This window comes from Rhamphochromis longiceps, linkage group LG22 (genome assembly GCF_057381845.1).
Source record: "Rhamphochromis longiceps isolate RC_006_pf linkage group LG22, R_longiceps_female_GT1.1, whole genome shotgun sequence".
NCBI classification, from domain to species: domain Eukaryota; kingdom Metazoa; phylum Chordata; class Actinopteri; order Cichliformes; family Cichlidae; genus Rhamphochromis; species Rhamphochromis longiceps.
In genome coordinates, this window is record NC_140577.1 from 1,325,708 (window position 1) to 1,347,497 (window position 21,790).

General features: G+C 45.7%; 1 protein-coding gene across 1 annotated transcript; it reads right to left on the bottom strand.

Moving 5' to 3' along the window:
• Positions 1–1,068: 1,068 nt before the first annotated feature.
• Positions 1,069–21,591, bottom strand: LOC146643037 (uncharacterized). Its single transcript, XM_085396919.1, has 8 exons — positions 21,311–21,591; positions 20,983–21,133; positions 14,902–14,963; positions 14,419–14,694; positions 13,231–13,482; positions 2,011–2,109; positions 1,693–1,788; positions 1,069–1,410 (listed from the first exon to the last, which is right to left on the bottom strand). The coding sequence occupies exons 1-8, from the start codon at positions 21,369–21,371 to the stop codon at positions 1,373–1,375; spliced, it is 1,035 nt and encodes a 344-aa protein (XP_085253045.1). The 5' UTR covers positions 21,372–21,591; the 3' UTR covers positions 1,069–1,372.
• Positions 21,592–21,790: the final 199 nt, after the last annotated feature.

A 21,790-nucleotide genomic window follows, 5' to 3' on the forward strand; every position in this document is an offset into this window, starting at 1 on the left:
CCAGTTCTGAGATCCTCCCCAGACGCCTTAACACCCACTCACATCCTGGGCCATCTGACCTCAGGAAATCACATGATAGGGTGGGGCCAGGTTTCCTAATGAGCTCACCCGAAACCCTGGCTGATTGGGACCCACACCCGTTTTCACACCACGGCTCATGTGATTAGGTAGAGGATCATCAGGGGGTTGTCTCTCTTGGGGAACCCTCCCATAGGGCTTTACAGCATCCTGCGATTGCATTTGTCCCTAACCATCGGGAACCCTCACATTAACTTTTATAATGTCCAGCTTTACTGTGTCTGCTATGCTAACATAGCTGTGTCACTAGCGATCACATAGCACATCATTATAAACCAACTAGCCCAACTTTAGTAACCCTACAAACATCACTGCTGTTTTGTGTTCTGTCTTCACTCATGTCTGAAGTGATAGCAGCGCTGTACGACTTAATTTTTTCTGAAATGCCTCAATCAGAACATGGTATATTATATTTCAATGGAAACTAGCGACCTAACTTCCTGCTAACTTCTCTGTTAAACTTAATAAATTCTGTTTTCCTGGATGCCTGGATGTTAAACGTAATTGTTGCACCTGCCAATCAGCCACACTGATCATTTTATTAAATATGAAAGGATTTAGACAGTTTTTAACTCTCAGTGATGCTGCAGTGATCGTTTGACTTTTGGACCTGCAGCGGAGTTTGGGCCCAGACACAGCTAATGATGACAGACTTAAAGACTGGATTGGCTGACGTCTGAGGCCTGTAGCCAATAAATGCTCTCCAGGGCCTTTATAACTGGACTGATGCTGCATTCAGGGCCTCTGTGTTTGTGAAACTGCTGTTAGTATGTTAGTTAGGATCTGATCGTCTTTGTTAGCTTGTTGGTGTTTGTTAGCCTTCATTGATGGTCTTGTTAATTTAGCCAGAAACCTTGAGTGCCCATTCTATTTTGGTTTTCACCGTTTTCTCCTGTTTTTCCAGCCAGTTTGATGTTACTGTCCTCACTCGTAGACCAACTTGGGGATGCAACAACAGCAACATTTACTTTTAAGCAGGTGTGTTTGTTATTTTTATTCAGAGTTTTACATGGTATAATTTGGTGTTATTGCCATGACAACAGAGCCAACAGCGCACTGAAGCTAAACAGCAAAATAAAATCTGTAAGAAAAAAAAAAAAAAAAAAATTTTTTTCCAAATGATTTAAAATTGTGGACACAACGGTACATACTGAATCTGCAAGGCACTTATACCAAACTGGAGCCTAGCAGCAGTAGCTTGCTATTGTGCCACACTGTCTTTAGTCTCCATGAGCAGCTACGATGCATATAGTTAACACAGGTGTCCTGCTTCTGTGTGATGGAGCATCAGAGATCAGAATCTGCTGCTGTCTCGCTTCTGTATCTGTCGAGCTGCAAAACACACAAAATAAACATGGATATGATGGATGGTTATAAATCATACAACTGCTTAAAGTCTGTTTCACTCTATAATTTACAAACTGAACATCATGTTGAAACTCTTAAGACTAAAAGGATCATTTTCTCAGAGACTTTTATGCAGTTGGACTTCTATTTGTAAACCTGCAAATGTGCAGCTGCACAAACATCTGCACTAAAGCTGAATCATGTTAAACTTCAATGAGTCTGAAAACAGTGATGATGAGAGCACAGAGGCTCTTTGAGCTCATCCACCTTTCCTCCGGGTAACAGCAGTGATGCTGATCATGATGATTAAGTAGAGCAGTCCAATCAGTGTACGGACAGTCATGTGCCACAGGTGATCAGCAGCTGGAGGACAAAGAAACATCTGGAATCAGAGCCTCATCCACCACCAGCTACAGTCACTGATCACTCAGTTATTCAGCTGTATGGGAACAAAACTGAACACTTGATTATTCTGGTACGTTTGTCCTGAAACAAACACACTGGGTAACACTCAGAAATTAATATTTTGTCTAAATACTGGTCACAATAATGCAAAAGTCGTTCTTTGAATAACTGCTTTCATACCTAAGATTTCCTCAGGTGCTGCTGCCGCTGTTGCTGCAGTTCTTGTTGTCAGTGAAGTGGTCGTTGTTTTTGGTGGTGGTGTTCGCGTTGTTTTCCTGTCTGTGTTTAACATTTGAAAGATATAAAAGACAGAAAATGTACTTTAGAATAGTAACTTTACATAAAAAAGATTTTTTAAAAACATAACAGAACCCCATGAGTGTTGGTAATCAGCCCAGGACTCTTCTTTTCCAACTAATATTGGTCAGTTTTTGCTGGCCTCTGCAATTCGTCCTCTCAACCCACTGGCTCCAAAACCTTTCCCAGTATCCGCTCACGTTCGCCAACAAAGCATTGTCAGTAAATATATAGATCTAGCACAGCTCATTCTTCCACCACTCAACCAGCCCACTCCACCCATCATGCGCAGTCCGGCCCCATCTCAGGCAAAACAGCTCACTCCACTCGAGTTTTCTTTTGCATTTTCACTATACAGAGACATCTTCTGCACTACTTTCCCTTCCCAAAGACAAGTTCTCAATACCTACTTGACCATAATACTCGATCTCGCCCTACACTTCAGCAGCACCAGCTTTTACTAGTACCACATCCAGTTCACTTCTCAAGCAGCTGCTTGCCTACAACAGTTTGATCAGGACACATTCTGGGGCAGGAACTCTACTGTCGCTGTCCGATCTTCACTCTCCTGCAAGATATGCAGTGCTCCGTCACATCCTGCTTCCGTTTGTAGCATTCCAGCCCAAAGCAACTGACAGCCCATAAGCCACACATCCACTCTTACCTGCTTGGGTCCAGCCTCTAAACCAGAAATTTCCAAACCCACAGCATCCATTCCTAGCATGCCTTTGCCACAAGGTACAGACTGAAAGGGCGACCCATCGTGAACCTAGGAGGCCGCACCATTTGCAATAATTCCAACTCCAGAAACTGATTCCAGTTGCCTCATGTCTTAGTGCTGCTATCTTCACTCCTGCTCTTTTTGCGGCAGCGGCCATTCCTGCCCAGCATGCCCCCACAACCCCCCCAAACAATGACCAGTTTTATCTGTTTTGACACCTATACATATTCGCGCTTTAAAAGAAGCCTTAAAAAAAAAATCACCCTTACCCAGACTTGGTGAACTTTTTAGTAAAATGTTTTTAAGGTTTCCACCCAGGGATTGTTACCCAGCCATCAGGTCTCTTGTACCTGTAAAAACCTCCAGTCAGCTCTCAAAGACCCAGACGCCATTGAAATCCTGCTCGCCAAAGAAGTTAGGAGGGTTTAATGAGTGGACCCTTTCCTAAACTGCCTGTTCCCCTTTTTCGCATCGCTACCAGAAAATATTCAGGCAGAAAGCGCATCATCATCATAAATGTATCTGCACCTCATGGGAGTCATGTTTTTAAATTAGAGATGTCATTCCCTGGAAACACCTGGAGAAACACAGCTGACACAAATGAACCTGACGCCACCAGGGAAGCAAAACTGAACACATTGAACATGGAAACAAGACTTTCAAAATAAAACAGGAAAACATAGAGAGACGTAGACATGACAACCACACTTGACATTACAACAATGGTTTGTATCATATCTATCTAATAGACTCCAGTTTGTGCATGTAAATGGAGAGTCCTCTTCACACACTGAGGTTAATTATGGAGTTCCACAGGGTTCAGTGCTAGGACCAATTCTGTTTACATTATACATGCTTCCCTTAGGCAGCATCATTAGAAGACATAGCATACATTTACACTGCTATGCAGATGACACCCAGCTCTATCTGTCCATGAAGCCAGATAACACACACCAATGAGTTAAACTGCAGGAATGTCTTAAAGACATAAAGACCTGGATGGCCGCTAACTTTCTGCTTCTTCATTCAGATCAAACTGAGGTTATTGTACTCGTCCCTGAAAAGCTTAGAAATATGGTTGTGAAATGCACTACACACACACACACACACACACACACACACACACTTCTTTATAGCGAGATGCCACGTTTATTTCTAGTTTTTGTTTGGTGTGACAGTCCAGTCTCAGCTCTTCCCAGCCTCCTTCCCGCTCCTCTCCCGTCTCACAAAAAAAGGGAAGAAACCGTCATCAGTCCAAAAACCACCAGCTGTGTTCTCACCTGCCTCTCCAGCACCACCCCGTTGAGCTCACTGCACCACTCCTCCCCTGCAGCTGAGCCAGGGACATACACCCCCACCGCCCGACTGAGGCCAGGGAGCCGTCTGGCCGAACCTACTTTCGTGGACAGGATGCGATAGCTGCCGTCTTCTCCACCTGTGGACGCACCTGCCTGCCCCCAAGTGGTGCCCCAGATACTGTAGCTGTGGTTGGAGAAGGGTGTTTTTTCCTTGGATTGGCAGACAAGGGAATCTGCCAGTAACCCTTGGTTAAATCCAGTGTCGTGAAAAAACGGGCTGTGCCCAACCGGTCCAGGAGCTCGTCGACCCGGGGCATGGGATAAGCATCAAAGCATGACCCTTCATTCACCTTGCGATAGTCAACACAGAACCGTATAGACCCATCCTTCTTCACCACAAGAACTATGGGGCTACAGCAGGCGCTGTGCGACTCTTCTATCACTCCCATTTTCAGCATTTCAGCCAATTCCCTCTGAACAATTTGCCGGTTATGCTCAGGAAGCCTGTAGGGCCGTGAACGCACCTTCACGCCAGGCTGTGTTTCAAAATGATGCTCAATGAGAGACCTTCGGCCGGGCAGGGGGGAGAACACGTCTGCAAAATGCTGCTGTAAGGCGTCAACATCCGCTTTCTGGGCCTGTGTGAGATGGTCATCACAAGGGAGGGAGGCGGGGATGATAGAATTTGGCCCCTCCGGCCCCAACTCCTCTCTCTCCTTAACCAGGCTTACCAGAGAAGCGTTTTCAGGCTCTCTTCATGCTTTAAGGAGATTGAGGTGATAAATCTGCGGCGCTCTTCCCCTGTCTGACCTCATAGTCAATGTCCCCAATTCGCCGTGTGACCACAAAGTGTCCTTGCCACTTTGCAAGCAACTTTGAGCTGGAAGAAGGGAGTAATACAAGCACTGTCTCCTGGTGAAAATTGCCTGAGTCTAGCCCCTCTGTCATACAGGCGTTGCTGACGCTGCTGAGCCTGGAGCAAATTCTCCCGTGACAACCTCCCCAAAGTGTGGCGTTTCGCTCTCAGGTCCAGCACGTACTGAATCTCATTCTTGGCGAGGCCCGGACCGTCCTCCCAGCTTTCTTTAATCAGGTCGAGCACCCCACGCGGCTTCCTGCCGAACAGCAGTTCAAAGGGAGAAAATCCCGTGGAGGCCTGGGGCACCTCCAGCACTGCAAATAACAGAGGGTCTAGCCAGCGATCCCAATTCCGTTCATCCTCGTTAATGAACTTACGAATCATGGACTTTAAAGTCTTGTTCAACCGCTACACCAGCCCGTCCATATGAGGGTGGTGGACGCTGGTTAATGCCCAGTAATTCGTACAGTTCCCGCAGTGTGCGAGACATGAACGATGTGCCCTGATCTCTTTCGGGATTCCGACTCGGGACCTGAAACAGTGCCTGCGCCACACTCTTTGCAGAGGTGTTGCGCAGCGCCACTGCTTCCGGGTATCGCGCTGCATAATCCACCAGGACTAACAGAAAGCGATAGCCGCGTGCACTCTGGTGAAACACCCCGATGAGGTCTGTGCCAATGCGCTCAAACGGGACCTCCATGAGTGGGAGCGGGTGCAAAGGCACTTTTGGTATGAACGGCTGATTAACAAGCTGGCAGGACGCGCACCAACGGCTCACATCCGGATGTCCGGCCAATAAAATCAGGCCGTTATTCACTCCAGAGTTTTTTCATATCCTATATGCCCTGCCATGGGGTTAAAATGAGCCGCCTGGAAAATCATTGCCCCTCCATGAACTGCTCCAGCACCGACTTCTCCACCAGCAGAGTCTCCCCCTCTGACGATCCCGGCTGCAGCCACCACACCGCCGCGTCGTGTAGTTTCCGGGCCCAAGCAAACGGCCGATCCTCCCCGGCGAATATCCTCAGGGGCAAGATCCATCCTGTCCAACACCGCCCAGCTCATGTCCTCGAAGTTGCTCCTCGAGGAGCTCAGACGGCGGCCCTGAGTCTGCCGCCGTCTGAGCCTCCCCCGACAGCAGAGGAAGCAAACGTGGAGCCCACTAAACCTGCGGCCACTTCCAAGGTGGCCGCAGGTTTAGTGGGCCACCTTGGAAGTGGTTTAGCTCCAATCAGCCGCTCCAGAACCTGGGTCTGCCGGTCCGCCTGCTCCTTCAGCTTTGATCACGCTGGAGCGCCGCCTGGTCTTGGCTCATCTTCGCCATCTCTGCTGGCATTTGCGCCAGGAACTGCAAAGGCTGGGCAGCATGTGGGTCTGACATTCCCACCAGACAAGGTTTCGGCACAACTTGTGAAATGCACTTCACACACACACACAGTTCTTTATAGCGAGATGCCACGTTTATTTTTAGTTTTTGTTTGTTGTGACAGTCCACAGTCTGGACAGCTCCGGTCTCAGCTGTTCCCAGCCTCCTTCCCACTCCGTCTCACTAAAAAAGGGAACGCCACCAGCTGTTTCCTCTCCAGCACCGCCCCGTTGATCTCACTGCACCACTCCTCCCCTGCAGCCGAGCCCGGGACCACACCTCCGCCACAGTGGTATCTAAGCAGATTCTTACTCTGGATGGCATTACCTCGGCCTCCAGTAACGCTGTGAGGAACCTTGGAGTCATTTTTGACCAGGACATGTCCTTCAACGCACATATTAAACAAATATGTAAGACTGCTTTCTTCCATTTGTGCAACATCTCTAAAGTTAGAAATATCCTGTCTCAGAGTGACGCTGAAAAACTAGTTCATGCATTTATTACTTCCAGGCTGGACGACTGTAATTCATTATTATCAGGAAGTCCAAAAAACTCCCTGAAAAGCCTTCAGCTGATCCAAAATGCTGCAGCAAGAGTCCTGACAGGGACTAGAAAGAGAGAGCAGATTTCTCCTGCTCCTCACATACAAGGTCTTAAATAATCAGGCCCCATCTTATCTTAATGACCTTGTAGTACCATATCACCCTATTAGAGCACTTCGCTCTCGCTCTGCAGGCCTACTTGTTGTTCCTAGAGTATTTAAAAGTAGAATGGGAGGCAGAGCCTTCAGTTTTCAGGCCCCTCTTCTGTGGAACCAGCTTCCAGTTTGGATTCAGGAGACAGACACTATCTCTACTTTCAAGATTAGGCTTCAAACTTTCCTTTTCGCTAAAGCATATAGTTAGGGCTGGACCAGGTGACCCTGAATCCTCCCTTAGTTATGCTGCAATAGGTGTAGGCTGCCGGGGATTCCCATGATGCATTGAGTTTTTCCTTTCCAGTCACCTTTCTCACTCACTATGTGTTAACAGACCTCTCTGCATTGAATCATATCTGTTATTAACCTCTGTCTCTCTTCCACAGCATGTCTTTATCCTGTCTTCCTTCTCTCACCCCAACCAATCACAGCAGATGGCCCCGCCCCTCCCTGAGCCTGGTTCTGCCGGAGGTTTCTTCCTGTTAAAAGAGCAGGGGTGATGTGGTGCATAGAAGGGGTCCAGGTGATAATACGGGCAGCAGAGTTCTGGATACGTTGAAGCTCATGGATAGATTTTTGACTAAGACCAAAAGAAGAGAGCTGCAGTAATCGATCCAGACTGTGAACAAGAGTGTCAGCGGCATGTGGGGTCACTGTTTGATCAGACTTCACAAACAGGAAAAGACTCATGAACACCTGGACATTGATTAAACATAAACTAGAATAATACTCGACTTAACCATAACCAAATAATAACACCAGAACTTTGTGTTAATTGAATCTAACATTAGAAAATACAAAATACTCAAAACGCTGGTTTACGTGAACAGTCGAACTCGGTTTGTTCTGTGTCCAGTCCTCATTGGGGTCTATGCTGACTGGCTTACTGTACAGATGTGAGGTGATTCAGTCTCAACATGTAACTCTACACGACTTACAGTAGAGAGCAATGAAGTGAAAATCTACCTTTGTAACAGCGCTTTCTAAAGTGCATCACGTCATGAAGAGGACAGTTATTCACATCCTCTCTGGGACATGTCAACAGAAAACGATTCTAATATTACGTGTGGGTTTAAGATTCAAAAACAGAAAAAGGGAAGTGAAAGTTTGACGTTACCTGACGGGATCACCCTCAGCTCTGCGGCCGTTTCGTTATTGCACAGGTATGTTCCAGAGTCTGAGACAGCAGCTTCACGAATGTGCAGTGACTTATCCACGAATGCATGGTAATGTTCTCCTGGATCATCGTGTCTCATTACACCGTCATTAAAAACTGTAAGTATGATAACTTTCCTCCCTTCTGTCTCTCTGCTCCAGGTCACGTTGCCCTGAGGGCGAGGACAGGGCAGAGTGATGGGCTGCTGCTCCTCAGCTTCTCTATAGATTAAATCTGTGAAACATAATCTATGAAAATATCTAACAATACCAAATTATCTGTTTACACATGAAAGGCGGAGTGTTAGAAGCCTGTACCTGCAGAGACATCAGAGCCCAGAATAAAAGCACAAAGACAGCAAATGTTCACCCACATCCTGATGCACTGAAATAACTGCAACAGCTGACCCAGGCTTCTGTTTCTGCTGAGAACAGGAACTGTGTGGTTTACAGGAACTGTGTGGTTTACACGCACATCTTCTGCACATCTCAGAGTCTTTTTATAGGAAATGAATATTAATGTTTCCTGTTAATATTTCCTCAGGATTTGTTGTTGACTACCGACAACAACAAAACTGTGTCTGTACTGGAAAGTGAAAATTACTTTTCTGTGAACAAACACACTACGCCACAGCTACAGTGGGGCAAAAAAGCATTTAGTCAGCCACCAATTGTGCAAGTTCTCCCACTTCAAAAGATGAGAGAGTTCTTCCATCACAGGTATGCGTCAACTATGAGACAAAATGAGGACAAAGATCACATCGTCTCATTTTTAAAGAACTGATTTGTAAATCGTGGTGGAAAATAAGTATTTGGTGAGTAACAAAAGTTGATCTCAGTACTTTGTTATATACCCTTTGTTGGCAATGACAGAGGTCAAATGTTTCCTGTAAGTCTTAGCGAGGTTTTCACACATTGTTGCAGAGGTGTGGACTCGAGTCACGTGACTTGGACTCGAGTCATTAATTTTATGACTTTAGACTTGACTTGAAAAAATGTTCTAAGACTTGTGACTTGACTTGGACTTTTACACCAATGACCTGGGACTTGAACCGGTTTACTTGAAAAGACTTGATATTTCACCCCAAATCTAAAATTTAACACACACATTATGTACAAAGTGTGCATCATTAATTCAATTCATTCATTCGTTTATTCCAACCACACTCCGTACGTATGTGTGTGTGAGCTGTAGCACAGCCAATCAAATTAACCAGATTTCTTTTTTAAGAAGAAAAAAAACGCTCAAAAATGTTATTTTTTCCAGGTACATAAACTATGAAGTAGTCAACAAAAAACCGAAACGCAATATGCAAAACATGCAAGCAGAGAATCACAGACAGAGATGGAGCAACTTCCAGCAGTTGGAGTTGCATAAAGAACGGTAGGCGGTGCTTCATGACTTCATCTAACTGGCAAATGTTGTCCAGGCTCCGTTGGTGATACAGGTTTTTTTAATGTGTATGATATTTTTGTCATGCGATTTTAAAGCCGGTCCTACAAGCGCATCCAAGAATAACATGCAGCTTATCTCAGAACTGTCGGTGAAAATTATTCTTGGAGCTAGGTTTAATTGAGCTGCATTTTAAAGAGGTGCAATTTCACAATTTGTGTATATTTTCTAAGTTCACTATTTCGTCATGTGTTGAGAAAAACACAGATTTTAAAATTACATGGTCTAATATTTACATTTAGCATAACTGCAACATGCTTTTCTTTTTTTTTTTTTAAGACTTGAAATTCAAAGTTTCAGACTTGTGACTTTACTCGGACTTTTACAGTGACTTGAGACTCGACTCTGACTTGAGGATAAAGACTTGAGACTTACATGAGACTTGCAAAACAATGACTTGGTCCCACCTCTGCACTGTTGCCCCACAGCCTGATGTTCCCACCATGCTTCACAGCAGGTATGCTGTTCTTTGGATGCAACTCAGCATTCTTTCTCCTCCAAACACAACAATTAGACTTTTTAGCAAAAAGATCTATTTTGGCTTCATCTGAACATATGACATTCTCTCAGTCCTCTTCTGGATCCAAATGCTTTCTAGCAAACTTCAGACGGGCCTGGGCGTGCACCAGCTTAATCAGAGCGACACGTCTGGCACTGCAGGATTTGAGTCCCTGGCGGCTTCGTTAGCCTTTGTTACTTTGGTCCCAGCTCTCTGCAGGTCATTCGCTCGCGCCCCCCGTGTGGTTCTGGGATCTTTGCTCACCGTTCATGTGATCGACCGCACGGGGTGAGAGCTTCCATGGAGCCCCAGGTCGACGGAGATTATCACTGGTCTTGCTCCCACAGTTGATTTCTTCACACCAAGCTGCTTGCCTATTGCAGATTCAGTCTTCCCAGCCCGCTGCAGATCTACAATTTTGTTTCTGGTGTCCTTTGACAGCTCTTTGGTCTTGGACATAGTGGAGTTTGGAGTGTGACTGTTTGAGGTTGTGGACATGTGTCTTTTATCCTGATAACGAGCAAAAACAGGTGCTATTAATACAGGTAACAAGAGGAGGACAGAGGAGCCTCTTACAGAAGAAGTTACAGGTCTGTGAGAGCCAGAAATCTTGCTTGTTTGTAGGCGACCAAATACTTATTTTCCACCATAATTTGCAAATAAATTCTTTAAAAATGAAAATTTTTTACTCATTTTGTCTCTCATATCCTGGAACACCACCAAGTCATTGGTTCAGGTATGTGGATGACACCTGGGTGACAATCAAATCTCAGGACGTTCCACATTTCACGGATCACATTAACTCAGTGGACCGACACATCAGATTCACCAGGGAGGATATGAACAGTGGCAGGTTAGCCTTCTTAGACTGTGAGATTTCCATCAGTAATGGGGGACATCTACAAGCTGATGTGTACCGTAAACCTACACATACGGATCAGTATCTAAGGTTTGACTCTCATCATCCACTGGAGCTCAAACTGGGCGTCATCAGGACGCAACACAGAGCGAACACCATCCCTACTGACACAGCAGCCAGGGAGGCAGAAGAACATCAGGAAGGCCCTGAGTAACTGTGGTTATCCCAGCTGGACTTTTGTCAAAGCTGGGAAGGCTCCTAAAGAAAGCTCCAGCTGATCCAGGAGAGAAGGACAACCACATGTTAATGATCCAGGCACTGACCTCACAGCCCATGGTTCATTCAGTTGTGCTAGTTTCCGTTATTATGCAAATGTCCTGTTTATAAATTTTTATCATCATCCAGGTGACTTCTTCAGCCTCGGCTGAAGAAGTCACCTGGATGATGATCAAATGTTTCTCCCACTGACAACACAACGTCCAGATGAACAGAATCAACTTTTTGGGATAGAGTGCTCCCAGCTTTCTGTCGAATGGCCTTCATTGCTTGGAGAATCGAGGAGAGCATCCGGCAGGCTCTACGGGATGATAATAATAATGCATTGGATTTATATAGCGCTTTTCAAGGCACCCAAAGCGCTTTACAATGCCACTATTCATTCACTCTCACATTCACACACTGGTGGAGGCAGCTACAGTTGTAGCCACAGCTGCCCTGGGGCAGACTGACAGAAGCCAGGCTGCCATATCGCGCCATCGGCCCCTCTGGACAACACCAGTAGGCGGTAGGTGAAGTGTCTTGCCCAAGGACACAACGACCAGGACAGAGAGCCCGGGGATCGAACCGGCGACCTTCCGGTTACAGATGCGCTCCCCTAACCCTGACCTCCTCCAACCTCCAGATCGCCGTTTTGTTCCCACGTTCGGACTCACATATCTAAATTCTCCTGTCACCACAGAGCAGGTTGAACCATCGCCTTACCGAAGCGCCACTTCTGGTGGGAAACGTGCGCGGGAGTACGTCTCCGCCTGCGAGACCTGCACCAGGAGCAAAACCAGACTACTGCAGCCATTAGCCATACCTTCCTGCACTTGGTCACACATTTGTCTGGACTTCGTCACCAGTTTGCTCATCTCGGCAGGTAAATCCGTAATTCTCTCTGTAATTGATAGATTCTCCAAAGCCACTGACTTTATAGCCTTGGACAAACTCCCCACAGCTACTGAAACCGCTAAACTTTTGGTCGCTTCATCTTCAAGCGCCACAAGAGCTCAATCCGAGATCACCTCCAGCAGAGGACCCCAGTTCACATCACAGGGTTGGAAGTCATTTTGCTCTTTAGGGGACCAGGTCAGCCTCAGACCAACGGAAAGACTTCTTAGGTTCTTAGCTTTTGTGTTCTCATGTTTATCGCAGGTTTAGTTCAGTGTGTAGTCTGTCTCTCTGTGTCGTGTCTGCGTCTTTGTTTAGTGGTTTCCTGTTTTATTGTGAAAGTCTGTCTTATGTTAGTGTGTGCAGCTTTGCTCCCCCTGTCTCGTTAGTCCAACCCCTCCCAGCTGTGTCTCCCTCCTGTGTCGCGTCGTACCATCAGATTATGCCTGTGACAGTATTCAGTGTTCACTTCATGTTTTGTTTCCGTGCCAGCAATAAAGCTGAGGTTTGGAGTTGTATTCAGGGTCCTCCTCTCCCTCCGCCTGCACACAGAGCCCTGACAGATCAGATGCTCTCCTGAGAGAAACTGGGAGACGAGCGGGGATAAATCATGAACTCAAAAGCTATATAATAATTCAAAAACACAAAACACTGGGTCACCGACCCAGGACCGTGACACGTTCCTTCATACTTGACCCTCCTCTCATTTCAGATTTTTTCAGGTCACATCGCAGGTTGGAGGCTGCTCCTGCTGCATGGCTGCTGCATGGCTGCTGCATGGCTGCCAGCTTGGCCATCTGGCCAAGCAGAGTTGCACTTTTTAAATGTCTTTTATTTTCCAGCTGCCCTCCTTCTGTGTCACACACAGGTATCTCAGGTCCCAGCAACATGATTGGATAATTAGGTCACGTGTGTGAGTAAACCTCCCCTGACACCACACCCTGAATCCATTGCTCCACCCCTCCCAGGCAGCTGAGCCACAAACCACACCCCGCCCCAAGGTCACTACCATGAGATATTTTATATTCACTGTCTTATTCTCACCGCTGTCAGATTTCTCCTCTTTGATCACTTTTAGATAAGCAGCTGGTTTTCCATCACAGTGGTACAGTCCGGAGTCAGCAAGCTGAACATCTGGAATAATCAACATCTGGCCCACAGTGGAAGCATGAGGGCAGACTATCTGTTGTTTTCCAGCAAAACTTCTGCTCCACGATGGACTTCCTGATCTTCGACCAGCATGAGGGCATCTCAGGGTGACGTTCCTCCCCCCCACAACAGCGAGTCTCATTGTTCCTGTGCACAGTAAACATGAACATTACGGGGTCAGCACCTGTCTAAGGTTCACACACATGCATTCGGTCTGTCTTCTGACTTTCATTCTCCTCTCCAGGCTCTCCTCCACCTCTCCAGGCTCTCACTGCAGATCACAGTGTCGTCTGCAAACATCAGAGTCCACAGAGACTCCGGCCTGACCTCATCTGTCAGTCTTTCCATCACTGCAAACAGGAAGGAGCTAAAAGCCGATCCCTGATGTAATCCCACCTGCACCTTCACACCCGTCTCTCTGCTCTTATACATGAGTTGCACCACCCTCACTTCTCTGCCACTCCTGTCTTCCATCTTCAGTGCACCTCTCTAAACAAAATGAAATGTTCTCGAGAGACAGAGAAACATGGTCACATGACCTCACATATTCAGACCTGAGTTCAGGGTCATAAGCCTGGGCTGATGTAACGGTCAGAGAGGCAAAGCGTTTCTAGTCTGTGCTGTTTCAGATGCTTTTTGTGGCAGACACGCAGCTACACTGGGGCCATGCGGCACATGTTACCTGCTCACCAGCAGAGCCACACCAGTGAGCCAACGTTCATTATGCAAATTTAGATGTACCGGAAATTTACATAACGATGCAACGTCATAAGGGTTTCTTTTGAAAAGCAGGCTTTCCTAATTATAAACTACTACTATAACAATAATTCTCGGTATGTGGAGAAGACATCGTGTCATTTCTTAACCATTTATCAGTTTTTGTAGTTGCACCAGTGCAGCCAGTTTTGGCCCAGCAGGTGATGTCAGCGGGGAAGCTAAGCTAACCTCTGACCCACACTGACTGCTCAGATGTGAGCAACATCTGACTCAGAGACTGTTATGACCTCAGCACTGAGAAAATATCCACATCATGTTGGGAAAAACCCAACTGAAGACTGAAAAATCGAATAAGTTTGCTGTCACCTGACGGGATCACTGTGAGCGCCACAGCAGCTTTATCGTCACAGAAGTAGGTTCCCGAGTGCGAGACAGCAGCTCTGTAAATGTAGAGCGACAGGTCGTCGTATGCAGTGTACTGCTTGGTGATGTCATCGTGTCTTATTAAACGTCCGCCATCGGCTGTCAGGATCTCCTCTCTGCTGTCATTTCTCTCTCTGCTCCACGTCACTCTGCGCTCCTCGGAGAGAGGACACCTCAGAACAACGGAGCGCTCTTCTTCAGCCACTTCATGCATCAAACCTGCAAAACACAATATCATAAAAATACAAGTGAACATTTGGCTGCAGCTGGATTAAGATTAAATCTTTACTGAGGTTTTTTAAATTAAATCAGCTGCACCACACACCACTGACACAGGCTTCAATATGCAAACTTATCATTAAGGTGTAAAGAACAAGTTTAAACATTTAGGTCAACATGTTCAGAATGAATGTAAACGGTTCTTACCTGCAGTGACTTTACAGCTCAGGAAAAAGGCAAAAAGACAGCAGCAGATGTTTGCTGCCATCCTGATACAGACAGAAAAGATTTAAACTCTGACTTCATCTTTTCTTCATGAGAAGATTATCAGGAGTTATTTAGGAACGGCCTTAACACCTCTCACTGTCTTTTAATAGTGTTTCCTGTTTTGTGCGCATGAACGTGTGCAAATACAGTGTTGGTGCTAAAGGCGTTCGGGGAAGTGTGACTTCTGAAACACAAAGAGGATTTAAAGAAACCTGCATCAGAAACTGGCTGATGGCTGGCAGCAGAGACCCAGGAGCAGAGTGGGACAGGGCGCTGATGACCGGTCGGGCGGAGACGCAAATGGACCAGACGGTGTGGAAACCTCTGGTGAGACAGAGCTAGCTGCAGCTGTGCAGGACACGCAGCGTGCTCAGGACGCTTCTCAAGCTCAGGGAGCGACGTGGAGTTTGTGGCCGGCTGGAAACGCTCGCTCGAGCTCCCAGCTGATGCAGGAGGCTGAGACAGCTCGCAGCCTCCCCCATGTTACATAGTTAATGTTGGATTGCAGTCGGCACAGTCAGAGGACATATCTTACACATCGTGTTTAGACATTAAACTAAACATTACCCTCTGAACAATGTCCTGCTTCTCCTCAGTTACTTCATAGATTAAATCTTACAAACACATTTAAACACAAAAGACAAAATGCAGTGAGCCCAGTGAGTGTGAGTGTCTGGTAGTAGGAACTCAAGCGCAGAGCCGTAGGCGTCTCCAAAAAACAGTTTATTCACAGCACCAGTGCACGATATATACAGTGGAGGGGAAGCTCTCTCACACTCGCTCACGTCTTCTTGCCCAAACTCACACACGTTCACACGACTGGGGGGTCACAGGTACGGAAAGTCTGTCGCAGAAGAGAGGGAAGTCACACACGAATCACAGGTTCACCAGCGCTGGGAGAAACACTAACGTCTGTAGTACAACCACCCAGCGACGAGAGGATCTGTGTTCCAGCCTCAAATAGTGCTCCAGGTGATGACCGCTGATTGTTGACAGGTGTGTGGGCCAAGGGCGGAGCCCACAGTGAGCTCCGCCCAGGCAGAGAGAGAGAGAACCAAACAACACATGTAGCCCTGTGGGGCCGGGCGGGTGCGGAGACCATGACAGTGAGAGCCTATAACAACACAGCAGGAGATGTTCACTGTCACCATCATTCTGTACTCAGATTAGCATCTGAGCTAATACTTCGGGCTGAGAGCAGGAACTCTGTGGTTATGTGTGGGTTTGCCCACACGTAACCACAGACAAAGAGGTGCTTTATATACAAGGTCAAAAAAACTGTACTGAGTCCATCCACAACTCAGCTAAACTAAAGTTCGTGGATGGTTTTGTTTCTTATGTAATATCTCAAAGAGCAGCTCTGCTAACTCAAACTGACTCATGTGTTATTTTTACTTTAAGCTGAAAACAGGAACTGTGCGGTCGTGTTTGCACGTCCTCAGCACACCACAGTGTCTTTTTAGACGCATACAGAAGATGTGTGAACTGCCATCAGACACATGCAGTGTGACGTTTCCTCCGTCTAGTCTGCGCAAGTAAAGAATACAACAGAATTCAAATGTCTGCAACAGCAGAAGATGAAGAGAGGACTCCTCAGCTGTGTGGCACATCGATCATGCAGGTGCACTGAAACCTGCTCCTCACATACAAGATATTGAATATTCAGGCCCATCTTATCTTAATGACCTTGTAGTACCATATCAGCACTTTGCTCTCAAAACATATAGCTGTAGGCTGCTGGGAGATTCCCATGATGCACTGGGAGTTTATTGTTCAGTCACTATGTATTTATAGACCTCTCTGCATTAGTTATTTTTAATCTGTGGCAGTCTTCACAGCGTGTCTTTGTCCTGTCTTCCTCCTCTCGGCCCCAGATGGTTTCTCTGTATTAGTGTAGTCTTTATCTTACCATACAGAGCATGCTGAGGTGCCTGCTCTTGTGATTTGTTGCTACAATGAAATTGAATAGAATTTGTCTAACAGCAGGAAAGCAGCACAGCATGGCTGTGAAAGCAGGGTTACGTCTATGAGACAGCACCGTAATATTTTGCCACTAAAATCAATAATTATTGTAACAAATAATTGGAATCAAATATTGATGAAAATAATTGTGATAATTAATTTGGCCATAGTGATGAAGTCCAAATTACAAGGCTGCCGGTCCAGACGGTGTAGCTGAATGTGAAAAGGAAGCACGGCATCATCAACACCTGTCTGAGTCACACATGCCCACTCAGCCCTCGTGGAAGAAGTGTTGAAAAGGTGGAGCTGAAAAGCTGAGAGAGGAAAGCATGAACAGAAACTAAAAATAGATGCAGCTGCTGCATCGTGAACATTAGTACCACCAACAACTAACCAACCAGCCTCAGGGTGCTGGACTTGGGGTGAAACCCTTCATGCATGGTCAAGAGCTTCCTGGACTTGATGTCAGTGGCTTCTATCTCCTTCTTTGGGCAGCTTATTATCCCAGCAGGGTACCTGATCACGGGCAGGGCAGGTGTTGATGGCCCGGGTCTTGTTCTTATCGTTCAGCTGACTCCTCAGGACTTGCCTGACCCTCTGCGGGTACTTGGTGGTTGCGGTTTTTCTAGCGACCTTTCCATGACTCCCACAAGACTTTTTTGAGCATGTTGTAAGCTTTGTGCTTCTTTGGAGATCCCAAAGATAATTACTGGTGGATTTGGATCAATCTTGGTTTTAAGAATATTAGACAGACAGGTGAAAATGTCACACCAAAAACCCTGAAGTGCATTTCCATAATGTGTCATACGTTTTTCACAGAGGGGGGAGCAGTCTGGGTACAGTTTGTGAAGTCTTTCCCTTGAGTAATGTAACCTGTGTACAATGTTATACTGAATTAGGCAGTGACGGGAATTAATAAAAAGCCAAAACTCTTCCGATAGGGAAATCCCAAATTCCTTTTGGATGAATGAGTTGAAGGTGCACTCATCTCCTGTAGTGCGTCATAGAATAATGAGATTCTCTGTTCGGACCCCGGCTATCACTAAGGCTTCTATCCAAGGTGTCGGACGACGTGTGCAGATATTATTCCGTAGTTGAAGATATCTTAAAAGATGGCTGCGCTGTAGTCCAAATCTATCTATTAATTGTTGAAATGACATGAAGGCATCGTTTGAATACAAGCCTTTTAATTTACGAATTCCCAGTTCCTGCCACACGTTGAAAGCTCCATCTGCACATGATGGAAGGAAAGAGTGGTTAGCTGTAACATACTCATCGATAGTGGTGGTATGGATCTCTGGTTATAGTTATAGTGTGCACTTGTCAAGGGAGTAGAAGTAATATTCCACCAACACAGTAAGGAAGGCAGTCCTGCAGACCGTGGGGGAGTAACGCTGTATCATCAAGTAAGAGGGAACTTATTCTTAAATTTGATGCCCAGTAATAATGCAGGCAGTGCAAGTCCTCCAAGGCCTTTACAAAGATGTTCTTTCTTTATTCTATGCGTTTTCCAGTTCCATATAAACGACATAATAATGGCATCCAACTTTTTGAAGAAAGATTTGGGCAAAAAAATCGGGATATTTCGGACCAAGTACAGATATTGCGGGAGAAAGACCTTACTGAGTTCACTCTTCCTATAAATGAGATAGGGAGCGTCCTCCAAAACTGGATGTTGTTTTCTAGCTTCTCCAGTAGAGGGAGACAGTTTTCTTTCACTAGTGAACTACATTTTCTTGTTATTGAGATGCCCAGATATGTAATTTTTTCACAAGTTATTTTAAATGGTAGAGATGTAAGCCACTCACTACTTTCAGATTTGATGGGCAATACTTCACTTTTCCCCCAGTTGATCCTGTAACCGGCGAAGGTGCCAAATCTTGTCCCAATTGAAATTTCTCTAAGACAGCAAAGAGATAGGGCCACTCCACATGATCAAATGCCTTTTCAGCATCTAAGCTGAGTATAAGTAGATCCTGTTGCACCTTAGAGGAGTAAATTATATTAAATAGACGCCTTAGATTATTAAGGGAACTCCTATCTGCTATAAAGCCTGTTTGATCTGAATGTACCAGTTTATCTATCACCATACTGAGTCTACTCGCTAGTGTTGTAGCCAGGACTTTATGATCCAAATTTAATAAAGAGATAGGTCTATATGATCCCACTTCCTCCAAGACTTTACCTTTTTTGGGGAGTACAGTAATAACTGCTTCATTCAATGTTGGTGGTAAGGTGCCCACATTGTATGCATGGTTGTACAGTTTAAACAGATATGGAGCAAGTTTGATCTTAAACTGTTTGTAAACCCATCTGGGTCTGGACTCTTACCATTTTTAATACACCGATAGATTTAGTAATTTCTTTTGTTGTAATCTCGGCATGTACGTAATCTTTATGTAATCATGTAATCTTTAATTGTAATGCCGAGATTTTTGTTTTTAATTCATGTCCTTATTTGCATACCACAGGTCAGAGCGGACACTGTGTCCTGTTGTGACAGCCTGTGGGCTGTAGCCTCGTTTTCTTGTTTTCTTATTGTTTCTGTGGCTGCTGTGGTCAATACAAATATGAAAGCATTAATTTATTTGATTATTGAATTTGTTTGTCTAGTTTCGTGCCCCCTGTCAGCAGAATGAACTTAAAAAGTAAAGTAAGTTGACTCAAACAACATCTACACAAACAACTCAAATCAAAAATGGACTCACTCTATTTGCAAAACAGTGAATGCAACACATGTAAAATTAACTGAGCTTCTAACGTGTTTTTAATGCCTGTTGACTAAATGCAGCACAGCTCCAGAAACAGCAAAGACAAAGAAATGAGACTGTGACGGGACAGGAACTGTTGAGCTGCAGGACGTTGAGAGGGCAGAGCAGCAAATACTTTACATGTAGGTCTGGATCACATGCTGAAGAATCTGTCGTCCCTCTGATGTTCAGACTGGCTGTTTGCTGTGTGACTGGATGACGATGAACTGATCCCAGTTCAGTCTGTACGGCTCTTGTTTCTGTGTGATGGAGGATCACAGGCCGCTTTCTGCTCCTCTGTCTCTCTTCTGTTTCTCTACCCGTCGAGCTGCAAGAGACAGAAATGAATATAAGATGTTGGATGATCACAAAGCAGAAAACCATCAAACATCTGCACTAAAGCTGAGTCATGTTAAACCTCAGTGAGTCTGAAAACAGTCATGATGAGAGCACAGAGGCTCTTTGAGCTCGTCCACCTTTCCTCCAGGTAACAGCAGTGATGCTGCTCATGATGATGAAGCAGAGCAGTCCAATCAGTGTGCGGACAGTCATGTGACACAGGTGATCAGCAGCTGGAAGACAAAGAAACATCTGGAATCAGAGCCTCATCCACCACACCAGGACTTGTCTGCTGGAGCTGTCAGTGGTTTAATTCTTGTCATACCTGCGTTTTCCTTTGCTGGTGGTGGCAGTTCTGTTGTTGTTACCATTGTTACCACTGTTGCTGTCCATTCAGTTGGTAAGAGCGGTGGAGCTGGAGGTGGTGGAGATGGGCGTGGTGGAGGAGGGGCTGGTGGGGGTGGGGGCGGTTGGGGTGGTGGAGGTGCCTTTTTCCTTCCAGCTCCACAGTTTGTCAGGAGGCAGAAACAGCAGTTTGAGGTATCAAAGTGTTTTTGAATGGCCGTGGAACCAGGAGATAACAGCAGTCACAACATGAATTGTGTGATGTGCAACAAAAACATCTGGTATCACAACTGAATAGTAAAGTACACCCTCCCCCACTCGCCCCCAGCCATTCTTTGCACGTGTTCGTTTCTTTGTTTCCACGTCCTGTTTTATTTCGCTCGCTGCGCTTCTCTGCCACCTTGTGTATTTCCCTTTTTTGCCTCATGCTGAAGGATGTCTTATTTCCTAAAATGAATGAGGGGGAGCTACATCCAAGGATACATAGGTCTATCCTGTCAGAGATAAAGGAGGCATAACGCACAGCTGGAATATACAAACCACAACAAGGACTCTTTCCCCCTTCTCATTTTATAATTACACGTCCTCATTAAAAGAGCTTGATGTTACCTGATGGGATCACGGTCAGCTGTCCCCGAGTCTGAGACGGCAGCTCTCTGAATGTACAGGGACCCGCCTTCCAGCACTCTCTCTGCTCCACGTCACTTTGCCCCTTACAGAGCGACGGCAGCTCAGAATGACCTGCTGATTCTCCTGAACGGCTTCATGGATGAAACCTGCAAACACAGAATTCGTAACAAGACTCTGATCATTTACCTGCCCGATGCAGCGAGAGGACATAGAGTCCGCCAGTACAAACCAAGAGCTCACAGTTTAACACAGACCATCATGAAAACAGTGAAACAAGGAGCAGATTAAACTGTTTGGTTTCAGTAAATGTGCAAAGTTCTTACCTTTAGTGACATTAGAGCCAAGAATGAAGACAAAAAGACTGCAGATGATGTTCACCTTCATGTCAGGATGGACATTATGATTCACCAAAGGCCGACAACAGGAACTCTGTGGTCACGTATGTAGGTCTCTGGTGTGAGCTCTTTTTATACATAGCATCTAAACCACAAGAAAACACAGTGTGCAGTGTTGGTGTGACACTAAAGGTGGACACACGTATGTACGATTGTTTCTGTTGGTGTCACAGATCTCGGGGTTGGACACTGTCCTGATTCTTTGACTGAGTCTGGTTTTCCAGCAATTAACTGAAGAAACGCAAAGATTTCTACTCAACAAAGTGAAACAGAAAACCAAGTCACGTGACTCTGCATCCAGGTGCTTATTATGAATCATAACCTTACCAACTTTAATCTCAGTGATCAACAGGACATACTCGTATAAGCTGCATGTGTAGAATCATTTTAGTCCAAGTAGAGTTTTGA